The sequence below is a fragment of the Orcinus orca genome, chromosome 5 (genome assembly GCF_937001465.1).
Source record: "Orcinus orca chromosome 5, mOrcOrc1.1, whole genome shotgun sequence".
Taxonomy (NCBI): domain Eukaryota; kingdom Metazoa; phylum Chordata; class Mammalia; order Artiodactyla; family Delphinidae; genus Orcinus; species Orcinus orca.
Window position 1 is genome coordinate 20,180,444 of NC_064563.1, and position 16,884 is coordinate 20,197,327.

Genomic DNA, 16,884 nt, shown 5'->3' on the forward strand with positions numbered 1-16,884 from the left:
TTTTATGTACAGTAGTTTGTATCCGATAATCCCATACTCCTAATTCCCTCCCTCCTCTCCCTTTGGTAACCAGAAGTATGCTTTTTATGTCTGTGACTCTGTTTTGTATATAGATTCATTTGTATTATTTTTTAGATTCCACATATAAGTGATATCATATATTTGTCTTTCTCTGCCTTACTTCACTTAGTATGATATTCTCTAGGTCCATCCATGTTGCTGCAAATGGCAATAGTTCATTGTTTTTTCATGGCTCAGTAATATTCCATTGTATACATACACCACATCTTCTTTATCCATTCATCTGCTGAAGGACACTTAAGTTACTTCCATATCTTGGTTATTGTAAATAGTGCTGCTATGAACACTGAGGTACATGTACATTTTTGAATTAGAGTCTTCGTCTTTTCTAGATATATGCCCAGGAGTGGGATTGCTGGATCATATGGTAGCTCTATTTTTAGTTTTTTAAGGAATCTCCATACTGTTTTCCATAGTGGTTGTACCAATTTACCTTCCCACCAACAGTGTAGGAGGGTTCCTTTTTCTCCCCTGCCAGCATTTATTATTTGTAGACTTTTTGATGATGGCCATTCTGACTGGTGTGAGGTGATAACTCATTGTGGTTTTGATTTGCATTTCTCTAATAATCAGCGATGTTGAGTATCTTTTCATGTGCCTGTTGGTCATCTGTTATATCTTCTTTGGAGAAATGTCTATTTAGGTCTTCTGCCCATTTTTTCATTGGATAAATGGCATTTTTGAAAATTATACAACTAACATCATACTCAATGGTGAAAAACTGAAAGCTTTCCTCCTAAGATCTGGAACAAGATAAGGGCGCATGATTTCACCACTGCTATTCAACACTGTACTGGAGGTTCTACCCAGAGAAATTCACAATGAAAGGAAATAAAAGGAATCCAAAATTGTAAAGGAAAAAGTAAAACTATGTATATTCGCAGACGACATAATCCTATGTATGGAAAATCTCAATGAATCCACAAGAAACCTACTAGAGCTAATAAATTCAGCTAAGTTGCAGGTTACAAAATCAACATATCAGTTGGGTTTCTATACACCAGCAATATACAATCCAAAAAGAAAATTAAGAAATTAATTCCATTTGCAATAGCATCTAAAAGAATAAAATACGTAGGAAAAAAATCTATTAACAAAGGAGGTGATAAGACTTATATACTGAAAACTGTAAGACACTGATGGAAGCCACTAAAGAAGACCTAAATAAATAGAAAGACATCCCATTTTCATGGATTGGAAGATGTAATATTGTTAAAGTTTCAATCCTACCCTAAGCAATCTACAAGTTCAACACAATCCCTGTCAAAATTCCTACAGCCTTTTTTGCAGAAATGGAAAGCTCAAACCTCAAATTCAGATGGAATTCGCAAGGGATCCTAAATAGCCAAAACAATCTTGGAAAATAAAGAACAAAGTTGGAAAACTCATACTTCCCAATTTCAAAATGCAGTGCAAATCCAGAGTAATCAAAACAGCGTGGTACTGGCATAAGGACAGATATAGAGATCAATGGAAGAGATTTGAGAGTCTAGAAATAAACCCATTCATCTATGGCCAATATTTTTGACAAGGGTAAAAGACCATTCAATGAAGAAAGAATAGTCATTTCAACAAATGGGGCTCGGACAATTGCATTTCCACATGCAAAAGAATAAAGTTGAAGCCCTACCTCACACTATATATAAAAATTAACTCAAAACTGATCAAAGACCTAGTATGGGCTAAAACCATAAAACTCTTAAAAGAAAACATAGGGGTAAATCTTCATGAGCTTGGAATTGGCAATGTATTCTTTTTTTTATTTTCTTTTATTTTATATACAGCAGGTTCTTATTATCTATTTTATGGCAATGTCTTTTTTTTTTAACAGATCTTTATTGGAGTATAACTGCTTCACAATACTGTGTTAGTTTCTGTTGCACAACAAAGCAAATCAGCCATATGCATACACATGTCCCTATATCACCTCGCTCTTCAGCCTCCTTCCCACCCTCCCTATCCCACCCCTCTAGGTGGTCACACAGCACTGAGCTGGTCTCCCTGTGCTATGCTGCTGCTTCCCACCAGCCAACTATTTTACATTCGGTAGTGTATATATTGTCGATGCTACTCTCACTTTGCCCCAGCTTTCCCCTCCCACCCCATGTCAGGTCCATTTTCTATGTCTATCTCTTTATTCCTGCCCTGCAACTAGGTTCGTCAGTACCATGTTTTGGGGTTTTTTTTTAGATTCCATATATATGTGTTAGCATAGGGTATTTGTTTTCTCTTTCTGACTTACTTCACTCTGTATGACAGACTCTAGGTCCATCCACCTCACTACAAATAACTCAGTTTCGTTCCTTTTTATGGCTGAGTAATATTCCATTGTATATATGTGCCACATCTTCTTTATCCATTCATCTGTCGATGGACACTTAGGTTGCTTCCATGTCCTGGCTACTGTAAATAGTGCTGCAATGAACATTGTGGTACATGTCTCTTTTTGAATTATGGTTTTCTCAGGGTATATGCCCAGTAGTGGGATTGCTGGGTCATAAGGTAGTTCTATTTTTAGTTTTTTAAGGAACCTCCATACTGTTTTCCACTGTTCACAGCCATTGCACTGTCTTACATTCCCAGCAACAATGCACAAGGGTTCTTATTCTTCCACATCGTTGTCAATGTTCTTTGAAGCACAAAACCTTTTAATTATGATGAAGTCCAAATTCTCTATTCTTTTTTTGTTCATGCTCTTGGTGTCATAATTAAGAATACACTGTGGAACAGTATGGCAGTTTCTCAAAAAGTTAAACACAGAATTGCCATATGATCCAGCAATAGCTCTCTTAGGTACTTACTCAAAAAATGAATGCAGGAACTCAAATATACTTCTACACCAATTTTCAGTGTTATTCACAATGGCCAAAAGGTGGAAGTAACTCAAGTGTCCATCAGCAGATAAATGGATATACAAAATGTGGTAAATTCATACAATGGAATATTATTCAGTCATAAAAAGCAATGAAGTTCTGATACATGCTACAACATGGGTAATCCTTGAAAACATTATGCTAAATGATATAAACTAGACATAAAAGGACAAATATTGCATGATTCCACTTACAAGAAATATCTAGAATAGGCAAATTTGTAGTGACAGAAAGTAGACTAGAGGTTATCAGAGACTGGTGGGAGGTGGGAACAGGAAGAAATTGTTCCAGAGGTACAGAGTTTCCAGAATGATGAAAAAGTTTTAGAAATAGATAGTGGTGATATCTGCAAAAACACTGTGATTGTAATTAATACCATTGAATTGTACCCTTAAGATGGTTAAAATGACAAATTTTATGTTATATACATACTTTACCAGAATAAAAAGAAATATCAAAAAAAGAATCTGGACATAGATGTTACACCATTCCCAAAAATTAACTCAAAATGGATCATAGACCTAAACGGAAAAGGCAAAACTCTAAAACTTCTAGAAGATAACAGAAAATCTAGGTGACCTTGAATCTGACAGTGAGTTTTCTTTTAAAATATTTTTCAACTTTATTGAGGTATAATCTACATACAAGAAACTGCACCCATTTAAAGTATACAATTCTATGAATTTTCACAGATATGTACACCTGAGAAACCATGTCCACAATCAAGATACAGAACATTTCCATCACCCCCCAAAAGTTTCCTTGTACTCCCTGTGCAATCAATCAATCTCTCTCTCCATCCCTGGGCTCCAGGTAACCAGTGATCTGCTTTCTGTCACCATAGATTAGTTTGCATTTTTTGGAATTTTATATAAATGGAATCATGCAGTATGTGCTTTTTGTGTCTGGTACATAATCATCTGATTGTTTCTTCTTAGACCTATTAACATAGAGAATTATGCTGATGATTTTTCCTAATATCAAGCCATACTTCTATTCCCAGAACGAGTCCCATTTGGTCACTGACAGTGAGTTTTTAGGTACAACACCAGAAGAATGAACCATGAAAGAAAAAAGCCGATAGGAGGGACTTCATTAAAATCAAAAACTTCTTTGAGAAAGACATTGTTCGAGATTGAAAAAACAAGCCACATACTGGGAAAAAATGTTTGCAAAATACATATCGGATAAAGACTTGGTATCCAAAATATACAAAGAATTCTTAAAACTCAAACAAGAAAACAACCTGTCTTAGTCCATTTGGGCTGCCATAACAGATACCATGGACTGGGTGGTTTAAACAACAAACATTGACTCCCCACAGTTCTGAAGGCTAGGGAATCCAAGATTAAGGGGTTGGCCAATTTGGTTCCTGGTGATCGCTCTCTTCCTGATTTGCAGATGTCTGCCTTCTTGCTGTATCCTCACATGAGGGAGAGATCATGTCTCTTGTGTCTCTTCAAGTACGAAGGCACTTAATCCCATGCATGAGGGCCTCATCCTCATGACCTAATGACTTCCCAAAGGCCCCTACCTCCAAATATCATCACACTGGGGATTATGGCTCTAACATATGAATCTTGGAGGAATACAAACATTCAGTCAAGTGTACAACCCAATTAAAACGTGAGTAAAAGATCTCATCAAAGAAGATATACAGATGGCAAATACAAATAAGCATATAAAAAGCTGCACAACATTATATGTATGAGATACCACTACACACCTACTAGAATGGCTACAATACAAAACACTGACCACACCAAACGCTGGGGAGGATGTGCAGCAACAGAACTCTCAGTTATTTCTGGTGGGAAAGCAAAATGGTACAGCTACTTCGGAAGACAGTTTAGCGTTTTCTTACAAAGCCACACAGTGTCTTACCTCATGATCCAGCTATCATGCTCCTTGCTGTTTACCCAAATGTGTTGAAAACTTATGTCCACACAAAAACATGCACACAAAAGTTTACTGCAGCTTGATTCTTAACAGCCAAAACCTGGAAGCAACTAAGATGTTCTTCCATAGACAATATGGAATAAACATACTTTGGTACAGACATACAATGAAGTATTATTCAGCAACAAAAAGAAATAACCTATCAAGCTACAAAAAGTCATGGAGGAGCCTTAAATGCATATTTGCTATTCCAACTATATGACAGTCTGCAACAGGTAAAACTATAGAGACAGTAAAAGATGAGCGGTCGCCAGTGGTTTGTGGGAAGGAAAGAGAAAGGGATGAATAGATGGGGCACAGGGGATTTTCAGAGCAGTGAAACTATTCTATATGATATGGCAGATACATGACATTACACATTTGTCAAAATGCACAGAATTGTACAATGCAAAGAGGGAACTCTAATGCAGATTATGCACTTTAGTTAATAATATTTCAATATTTATTCATCATTTGTAACAAATGTACCACACAAGTGAAAGATGATAATATTAGGAGTATTTTAAGAGGGGAGGGGCATATAAAAGCTCTCTATACTTTCTGCTCAATTTTTCTGTAAACCTAAAACTGCTCTAAAAATAAAATCTGTTAAAAAACAAAAATGTTTTTTAACAAAAGGCAGGGGCACTGTGTTATTCTAAATGTCAATGTCACAAAAGACAAAGGCTGAATAAAAAGTCCAGATTAAAGAAATCCAAAGAAATATGATAACTACATGCAATAAGTGATACTAGATTGGATACTATACTGGAAGAAAAATTATTATAAAGGAACCTATTGGAACAACTGACAAAACTAGAAAAAGGAATGAATTAGATTAAAATCGTCCATCAACAAATTTCCTGAAGTTGGTGACTTAAGTGCAGTACCACAAAAGAATCTCATTATTCTTAAGAAATACACATGAAAATATTTAGACATAAAGGATCATGATGCATATAACTTACTCTCAAATTATTTAGACGAAAAATTTTATATACATACATACATACGTAAAGAAGGAGAGCAAAAATGATAAAGCAATAGGTTGCCTCCAAAAACTCATGTCCACTTGGAACCTGTGAATGTACCTTATTTGGATATAGGTTCCTTCCAGATGTAATCAAGTTAAGATGAGGTTACAATGGATTTGGGTGTTCTTATAAGAAATGGAAATTTAGACACACATATATATACAGGGAAAAAAGCCATGTGAAGATGGAGGCAGAGATTGGAGTTACGCTGCCACAAGTCAAGGAAAGCCAAGGATTGCCAGCAACCACCAGAAACAAGGAAGAGGCAAGGAAGACTCCTTCCCTAGATTAGGAACAAAACAACCCTGCCAACACCTTGAGTTTGGAATTCTAGCTTCTAGAAATGTGAGAAAATAAATTTCTATTGTTTTAAGCCACCTAGTTTGTGGTACTTTGTTATAGCAACCCTATGGAAGCTAATATAGTAAGTAATAGGTAAATCTGGGTAAAGGGTATATGGGTGTTTTTGGACAATTCATGCAAAGTTTTTTTGTCCTCTTAACAAACTCTTTCTCAGAACAAAAGTTTTTTAACTTTGAAGCAAAGTTTTTCTAAGTTTGAAATTATTTCCCAAAAGGTTAAAGACAAATACAACCAAGGACTTGAACAGACATTTCTACAAAGAAGACAAATGGCCAATAAGCACATGAAAACATGCTTAACATCATTAATCATTAGGGAGATGCAAAGCAAAACCACAATGAGATACCATGTCACATCCATTAGGGGATGAATATTATCAAAAAAAAACCTAGAAAATGACAGCGTTGGCAAGGATGTAGAAAAACTGGAACTCTTGTGCAGTGCTGGTGGGAATGTAAAATGATGCAGCCACTATGGAAAATGGTATGGTGTTCCTCAAAAAATTAAACAGAGAATTACCATTTAATCCAGCAATTCCACTTCTGGATATATACCCAAAAGAATTGAAAGCAGAGACTCAGACAGATATTTGTACCTCTATGTTTATAGCAGCATTATTCACAATAGCACCCAGGTATCTAGCAACACATGAATGGATAAACAGTATGTGGTATATGCATAGAATATTATGAATATTACTCAGCCTTAAGGAAAGAAATTCTGACACATAATACAACACGGATAAACCTTGAGGACACTATGCTAAGTGAAATAAGCCAATCACTTATTATTTTACTTACATAACATACCTATAAAAGTCAAATTCATAGAGATAGAAAGCAGAATGATAGTTGCCATGGGCTGGTGGGAGGGGAAAATGGAGTTATTGTTTACTGGGTGCAGAGTTTCAGTTTGGGAGGGTGGAAAAGTTCTGGAGATGGATGGTGGTGATGACTGCACAACAATATGAATATAGTTAATGTCACTGAACTTTACACTTAAAATGGTTACAGTAGTAACTTTTATGTTATGTCTATTGTACTACAACAAATACAATAGTTGTATGTATATGTTTAGAGGTACGGTGGCCTTGACAAGCTGATTTTAAATTTACATGGAAATTCAAAGTGTCAAAAATAACTAAAAATTGTTGAAGAAGAGCAAGGTGGGAGGACTAACTTGATCAGATATCAAGACTTACCATAAACCTACAGTAACTGAGATAGTGTGGTATTGGTATAAGGACAAACAACAAGACCAACAGAAGTCCAGAAACAAACTCACACACAAGACCAACAGAAGTCCAGAAACAAACTCACACACCTCTAACTGCGTCAGAGGTGACCAACACTGTGAACAGTTTATTTTTAATACTTAGCTCTGGGACAACTGGATATCCTTATACAAAATATCAAATTGGAAATAACTTAAATTGGGCCTCCATTTTACATAATCAATTTAGGTAGACTAAATACCCAAACATGAAAGGCAAAACTATAAAGCTTTCAGAAGATAATATAATATCTATGTGACCTTAGCGTATGGAAGAAGTTCTTTTAAAACATGCAAAAACACTACCATAAAAGAACTTTAGGGGACTTCCCTGGTCGTGCAGTGGTTAAGAATCTGCTTGCCAATGCAGGGGACACAGGTTCGATCCCTGGTCCGGGAAGATCCCACATGCCGCAGAGCAACTAAGCCCGTGCACCACAACTACAGAGCCTGCACTCTAGACCCCGCGAGCCACAACTACTGAGACCACGTGCCACAACTACTGACGCCTGTGCACCTAGATCCCATGCTCTGCAACAAGAGAAGCCACCGCAACAAGAAGCCCGCGCACACCAACAAGGACTAGCCCCCGCTTGCCGCAACTAAAGAAAGCCTGCACACAGCAACAAACACCCAACGCAGCCAAAAAAAAAATATATATATATATATATATATATAAAAAAAGAACTTTAGTCCTATGAAAACATAAGCGACAAACTAGAAGACAGTTAAGACACAAAAAATCAGTGAAGAACTGATTCACCACACACCACAACTCCAGGGTGGGTTTGTGAGAACATCTGAAGAATTCCTCCTACATGTAAAAAGCAGGGGAGGATAACCCAACAGGAAAATGACATGAAAGGTGCTTCACGGAAGTGAAAATCTAGCTAGTAAATAAAAATATAAACAGGCACTTAACCTCACAGACGAGAAGGGAAATGTAAATTAAAACCACTATGAGCTATCTTTATAAACCCATTGGATTGGCTAAAATTTAAAGGGCTGTCAGTACAAAATATTGGTACATATGTGGGACAACAGGAACTCCTATACATTATTGATGGGAATATAAACTCGTACCATCATCACTTTGAAAAAAACTTGGTATTATCCAATAAAATTGAAGACATGTATATCCTAAGCCAGCTAATCTACTTCTAGGTATATACTCTAAAGAAATTCATGCTCATATACACCAGAATATATGTACAAGAATGTTCTTAAAAGTATGGTCTGTAATGGCCCCAAACTGGGGAAACAAAAGAGAACATTGAATATCAACTATACTTCAATAAAAAATAAATAAAAAACAAAACAAAAACCCCCAATGTGTATTAATAGTAAAAAGGATAAATAATATATTTATACAAAGAAATAAAAGTGAATGAACTACATATACATGTAATAAAGTGGGTTAATTTCACCAAAAAAACTGTTAATAAAACAGGTAAGGGGCTTCCCTGGTGGTGCAGTGGTTGAGAGTCCACCTGCCGATGCAGGGGACACGGGTTTGTGCCCTGGTCCGAGAAGATCCCACATGCCGCGGAGCGGCTGGGCCCGTGAGCCATGGCCGCTGAGCCTGCGTGTCCGGAGCCTGTGCTCCGCAACAGGAGAGGCCACAACAGTGAGAGGCCCGCGTACCGCAAAAAAAAAAAAAAAAAAAAAAAAAAAAAAAAGAGGTAAGGCCAAAAACGCAATTCAAAAATAGGAAAAAGTAAATCATATTGTTTTGGAATCCATACATAGGTGACAAAACTTAAGATAAAGGCAATGAAATGATTGTCATAAGCCAGCATAGTGATTACTTCCAGTGAGGAGGAAAGGATTACAATCTAGAAGGGGACACAGTAGTTTCTGCGATGCTAGTAATGTTCTGTTTCTTGAACTGGATGGTTCCAGAAAAATGTCTTAAGTACTTTTCTGTATACATGTCATACTTCACATTTTTTAAAAAATGTGAAGGTATGGTAAGGATAAACACCATACAGATGAACATGGCTAGAGAAAAACACACAGTTATGCTGATTGGTTCATAACTATGAACCTGAAAGGGAGGTTCAGGCTCCCAGGCAATGTTTTATATTTCCCTAGTCCATCTGCCCATCTACTCTCCCAGAATAATATTTTATACCTTTCTGTTCTTAAACCTCCAAAATCTCCTCCCCCATCCTCAGCTTTCAGTTGATGATTGTGTTTTCTACTTCATTGAGAACAATGGAAGTAAAGAATATTTCCACAGCCTGACCACCATAAACACTACCAGGATTTTGCACCCACATATTCTACTTTCCCTTAGCTCAACTCTCCATGCTCCTATCTAAGGCCAATCCAACTATTTGTACACCAGATCCCATGCCTTCTTGCCTTCACAAAGACATTATTATAGCAATTCTCCCATCTATCACCTACGTCATCAATTTCCTTCAGCAATATGCTATTATTTCTTAATGAAACTTCCCTTACCAGCTACTACACTATTTCTTTACTCCCCTTTGTAGTTAAGTTTCTTGAAAAAGTTGTCTATAGTTACTGTTCCTCTCCTTCCATTCTCAAACCCACCACAATCAGGTTTTTGGACGGACCACTCTGTCAAAACTGTACATCATGATAATAACTTCTAATGGTCAATTAGTTCTCATCTTACTTATCTATCAGGAACATTTGACACAAGTTATCTATCACTCCTTGCTCCTTAGAGATTTGCATCACTTGGTTTCTGGTAAACCACTCCTTCTGATTTTCCTCTGTATAACTTAGTCACCCCTTCTCAGTCTCCACTGCTGATTCCGCTTCTTCCTTACTCAATGTTGGGATGCCCCAATATGTCTTTAGTATTCTGTCCATCCATACTCATTCTCTTGGTAATCTTATCCAGTCTTATGATTTAAACACATCTTTTTATATCAATACTTCCAGTTCAGACGTCTCTTAAACTCCAGACTCATTTAAATGTCTAGTGAACATGTGAAATTCTACATGTCCAACACGGATTTCCCAAATTTCCTCCCCAAACCTGCTCCACCATCCTTATTTCTATTTAAGGCAATGCCATCCTTCCAGTCACTGAGACCACAAAATCTGGAGTCATCCTTGTTTCCTCTCCCCATAACTAGTCCATCAATAAATCCAGTACATTCCATCTTACAAATGTATCTAGAATCTAAGATTTCTTCACTCCCTCTACTGTTGCCACTCCAGTCCAAGCCACATGCATCTTTCACTTGGATTACTGTGACGGCCCCCATCTGGTCTCTGCTTACACCCCGACCCTCTGCATCCTATTCTTAACATAGCAGCAAGAAAGGCCCACTCAACTTTTAATTTAGATCTTATCTTTTCTCTGCTCAAAATCCTACAACGGCCACTTACCTTACTCAGAAGAAAAGCCAACTATGCACGCCCTTTTTAGCCTAGGACAATATCAACATCATTTATTTTACTCTTTTTTTCCCCCTGGTTTTAGGAAACATAAAAATTAACATACAAAATGGAGCCTAAAAAAGTGATTCCTAAAGCCAGTCCTCAAATTGGTTTATGAATAACTTTTACTTAATCCGCACTGTATGATGATAGCACACTGCATTTTTACGAATGTTGTTATTTATTTTTTAACATGTGATTTTCCTATTTATTTGTTTTTATATTTTTCATAAAATATGGTTATTATAAATGGTAGGTTTTTTAAACATTTTGTTACTTGGAAAAATAAAAAATTTGCAGAACTAAGTTTTTTTTTACTGAAGTATAGGTTACAGAATTAAGTTTTAATGCCTTCTCTACTTCTCCTTTCCACTCTCTATGCATTTTCTCTGCTGAATTAAAAAACAGAACATTTTTACTGGTACAGAAATTGAAAATTCTGGGGACTACTGGCCAAAAAGATTTAATAAGCATGTACCTACACTAAAAGCTCACCAAGCATAAGCAGGAGAAACTACATTGGCTAAAGTATTAGACCCATGCCCCTCCCCAGCTCTGTTAGTGCTGGCTGTGAGACATTAAATTTTTTGCCTTTCTGACCCACTATTTCCTCATATATAATGTCCATTATAGTACCCATTTCATAGAAATATGAAAATTAAATGAGATGATACATTTACAATATATTGACACATAATAGCTATCTACTGTGTTTAGTTAACACAACACTATAAACTATGTGTTTAATTACTGCAATGTTAATACAGTGGTGGTGTAGGGTGGGAGAGAGAGTGGGAGCAGACCACCCTGGTGAAGATAAGTATTTTACCTACTGATGTTTAGAACTTCTGGCACATGGGGATAATAAAAAGCATTTTGGTCAGTTTCACTATTGTTTTTAAATTCTCTGAAGACCATGTACCCCCTTCTTGCCTTCACCAGGATAAACCACAGCAAAAGACCATCTTCCACATTCACTCATTCATTATTAACTGAGTGTTAGACATAGGGTATGGCAAGGACTCAGAAGGTTGCAATAGAGTATAATCACCATGTACTATTAAATAAACTAAGGGTTTTTATTTAGAAAATAAAAATGTTCACTTACCTTTTTTGAATTTATGTATAGGGAGTTTCTTAAGTTGATCTTTACGAAGTCTGTTTCTTCTAGCTCTATGTCTATCCTGGACAAATTTTGTGATCTAAAAATAAAAGAGAAAAAAAAGGGAGTCAGATATTAAACATGCAAATAGAAAATGACCATTAAAATAACAAATGTCTTTTATGTTTCTAGATAGCTGCTACAAATCAATTCAATTTATTTAAACCCTAGTCATGAGACTATTAATTAAAATATCCATGATTAGTTATCATTAGTGGTTAGCCTATAAATTATCCTTTGAATTTTTATTCAATGACCTAAATTATCTTTAATTTACTCTGACAAAAACATTATAAATAACATGTAACTATTTGTTGGAAAAATATAAATGGTAGATTCCAGGTTACAAAGACTCCACTGGATCAAAAATGGGGGGGTTGGAATTTCTGTAAGTTACAAACTGATAAAATTTTCAAACATAACATGCACTAAACTGCACTTTCAGTGGTTCTAGCAGCAAAATGGACAGAACTAATACAGAACACCTGTACTATAAATATTCAGAAATATCAGATAAAATATACAAAATATTTTAAAGTATAAACTGCTATCCTTCCAAGAATAAAAAGGAAGTCCATGGAACCAGAACCAAATGCCACAAACGAAGTCCATAAAAGAAAATTTTGACAAATTTGACTACATCAATGTTAAGGACTTCTGTCCCCAACAGATACTGTTTAAAGATAAAAGACCGTTCACAGACTGGCAGAAAATATCTGCAAATTGCATATCTCATAAAGGATTTCTATCCAGAATACATAATGAATTCAAAATTCAATAATAAGAAAACAAGCAACCCAAGAGAAAAAAATGGGTAGAATATCTGAATATACACTTTGCTACTGAAGATATACAGATGGCAAATAAGCACATGAAGAGATGTTCAACATAATTAGTCAGGAGAAAAATGAAAATTCAAATCACAAATACCACTATATACCTATTAAAATGATTAAAATGAAAAAGACTGACTATACCAAGTGTTGGCAGGGAAGTAGAAGAACTGGCACTCTGATACACTACTGAAAGGATTGTAAAATGGTACAACCACTTTGGAAAATAGTTTGGTGGTTTCTTATAAATTTAAACACATATTTACCAAATGACCTAATCATCCCACTCCTACTTAGATTTAGTGAATAGAAATGAAAGTGTATATCCATATAACAACTTATATACAAATGTACAAAAAAGTCTATGTCAGCTTTATTTGTAATAGCCAAAAACGAGACACAACCCAAATGTTCATCAGCGAGTACGTGTATAAACAAAACTGTGGTATAGTCATACAATGGAATACAACTTGGCAATAAAAAGTAATGAATATCAATATATTCAATAACATATATGAATCTCAAAATAATTATTCTGAGAGAAGGAAGGCAGACACAAAAGAGTATGTAATTTATGATTCCCTGTATATAAAGTGGTAGAAAATGCACATTAATCTACAGTGACCAAAACCAGATCTGTGGTTGTCCAGCAATGGTGTGGGGGGAGACATGAAGGAAAAATTTGGAAGAGGTGAAAGGGAGTGATTATCACAGAGTATGAGGAAACTTTTTGAGCTGATCCGATATTTTATTATCTTAATTGCGGTGGTGGTTTCTCAGGTATACATACGTACGTTAAAACTTACCAAACTGTACAATTTAAATGTGCAGTTTATTAATATATTAATCAGTAGATGTTTATTTTAAAAATTTAATAGTAACCACTAGAAAAAAACAATATAAGCTTTCAAACTAGTAGGAAAAAGGGAGAAAGGGAGACAGAAAGAGAAAAAAAGTTGAGTAATCCAAATCTGTATAGTAGAAAAAAAAATAGAATAAAAAGTAAACAATAGAAATTAGTCCAAATCACAAAAATGCAAATGGGGTAAATTCACCAGTTTTTTTTAAAAGAGTATATCATATTGGATAAAGAAAAAATTCCAACCATTCACAACACACAAGATTAAAACTTAATGACACATTAAGACAAAAGTAAAGGTAAAAAATACAGGGATAGATAAAATTATATCATGACAGTACTAAGTAAAAGTTGGCATATAAAGTAAAACAGGATATAAGATAAAAATCATTAGGAAATAGTTATCACAATGATAAAAAGGACACTTCACCTAAAAAATAACAAAATTATGGGAGAAATACACAAATTCACAAGCTCAGTAATTTCTAGATCAAGCAGACCAAAAAAAAAAAGTAAAGACCACAGACCTATGATGCCCAATATGGTAGCCATTATATACATGTAGCTACTGAGCACTTGAAATGCGGCTGGTCTCAATTGAGATTTGCTGTAAAAGTATAAAATACACACCAGTTTGCAAAGACTTAGTACAAAAAGAATAAAACATATTTTATAATTATTTATATTAACTGAATGTTGAAATACATTTTAGATTTATTAAGTTAAATAAATACAGTATTTAAGTTAATCTCACCGAAATATTTCCTTTTACCGTTTTTAATTTGGCTACCAGAAAACTTTAAATTACAATAAATGTGGCTCACAACATCGTTCTATTGCACAGCACTGCTTTAGAAAACAGAGGAGTGCGAAAAACCATGGACAATTGCAATTGAACAGTTCTGTGAATATACTAAAAACCACTGAACTATATCATTTAAATGGGTCAATTTTATATTATGTGAATTATATCTCAATAAAAGTGTCTTTAAAATAATATAAAAGAAAGAAAAAAAAGACTGGACAAGACAAATACCCAAGCTCAAACTAATGGACATATATAAAACTTTGGACCCCACAATTCTTTTCACATATATGGTGGGGAATGTTTACAAAATTTAACCACAATTACCATGTCTCTTCACCACCTGGATTCTAAATAACTTGAAAATAAGATCATGAACTGGCAGATGGAAGCAGGTGGAGCACCTAACTCGGTGAAGAAAGAAACAGAACCTTCTCCTTAACCACTGAATTAGACTGCCTTACCCACCCAGATATAGACAAAGACAACCAGGAATGGCGTAGGCCTTTCCCTTACCCTCCCCTAGAACTGCAGAACCAGTCCTGGAGGAGCTGAAGACAGGTTCACCTCAAGAGAAAGATGAAGCTGAGCCAGCATGCCCTAATTTATTCTTCCCAAATGTACCACACAGATAAGGTACTTCATCTCTCCTAAGACCAACTCAGTAGGGAAGGGCTAGGAGTATTAGTAACTGAGTTTCCCATTCACATGGATGGATACATCAAAAGTGGTAAAGAAATATCCCATATAACAGTGAAAAAAATTTTCTCAATTTAAACCAAATTAAAATAAAAATATTCCTTATCAAAAGTAATGAGTTACATACAGCTAAAGTGATTGTTAAAGAGAAATTTATAACCTAAAGGCATATACTATAAAGAAAAATGAGTATTTAGCTGATCAAGCTAGAAAAAGAAAAGCATCATATCCAAAACAAGTAGATGAAAGAAAATAATACTGCCAAGAGCAGAAATTCATGAGATAGATTAAAAAGGAGAGTAAATACATTAGAATATAAGTCCCACTGGAATGTAAAATACTTGACATCAGGGATGTTTCCCCATTTTGTTCACTGAGGAAACTTAACACCCTAGAGCAGTGCCTAGGTTCAGAGGTGCAGAATAAATATTTGTTGAATGAAAGAAAAAAAAGAAAATCTCAAAGTCCACTTCTCTAGAAGACAAACTTTATTTTTTGAATTTTATTTTTATACAGCAGGTTCTTACTAGTCATCAATTTTATACACATCAGTGTATACATGTCAATCTCAATTGCCCAATTCATCACACCACAATCCCCACTGCCCCGTGGCTTTCCCCCCTTGGTGTCCATACATTTGTTCTCTACATCTGTTGCTCAACCTCTGCCCTGAAAACCGGTTCATCTGTATCATTTTTCTAGGTTCCACATACATGCGTTAATATACGATATTTGTCTTTCTCTTTCTGACTTACTTCACTCTGTATGACAGTCTCTAGATCCATCCACGTCTCAACAAATGACGCAGTTTCGTTCCTTTTTATGGCTGAGTAACTTCTTTATCCATTTATCCACAACTTCTTTATCCATTCATATGTCAAGGTGCATTTAGGTTACTTCCATGACCTGGCTATTGTAAATAGTGCTGCAATGAACATTGGGGTGCATGTGTCTTTTTGAATTATGGTTTTCTCTGGATATATGCCCAGTAGTGGGACTGCTGGATCATATGGTAATTCTATTTTCAGTTTTTTAAGGAACCTCCATACTGTTCTCCATAGTGACTGTATCAATTTACATTCCCAACAACACTGCAAGAGAGTTCCCTTTTCTCCACACCCTCTCCAGCATTTGCTGTTTGTAGATTTTCTGATGACGCCCATTCTAACTGGTGTGAGGTGATACCTCACTGTAGTTTTGATTTGCATTTCTCTAATAATTAGTGAGGTTGAGCTTTTCATGTGCTTCTTGGCCATCTGTATGTCTTCTCTGGAGATTTTCTACTTAGCTCTTCTGCCCATTTTTGGATTGGGTTGTTTGTTTTTTTAATATTGAGCTCCATGAGCTGTTTATATATTTTGGAGATTAATCCTTTGTCCGTTGATTCGTTTGCAAATATTTTCTCCCATTCTGAGGGTTGTCTTTTCGTCTTGTTTATGGCTTCTTTTGCTGTGCAAAAGCTTTGAAGTTTCATTAGGTCCCATTTGTTTATCTTTGTTTTTATTTCTATTACTCTAGGAGGTGGATCAAAAAATATCTTGC

The 16,884-nt window shown here is 35.5% G+C and overlaps 1 protein-coding gene across 3 annotated transcripts in view; it reads right to left on the reverse strand.

Annotated features, from left to right (window-relative positions):
* Nucleotides 1-16,884, reverse strand: part of RNF13 (ring finger protein 13) — a 137,270-nt gene that overhangs the window by 18,179 nt on the left and 102,207 nt on the right. For all 3 annotated transcript variants that reach the window (XM_004278179.3, XM_033402746.2, XM_033402748.2), the window contains one exon: nucleotides 12,093-12,186. In XM_004278179.3, coding sequence (XP_004278227.1) covers nucleotides 12,093-12,186 — 94 coding nt within the window. The remainder of the gene's footprint in view (nucleotides 1-12,092; nucleotides 12,187-16,884) is intronic.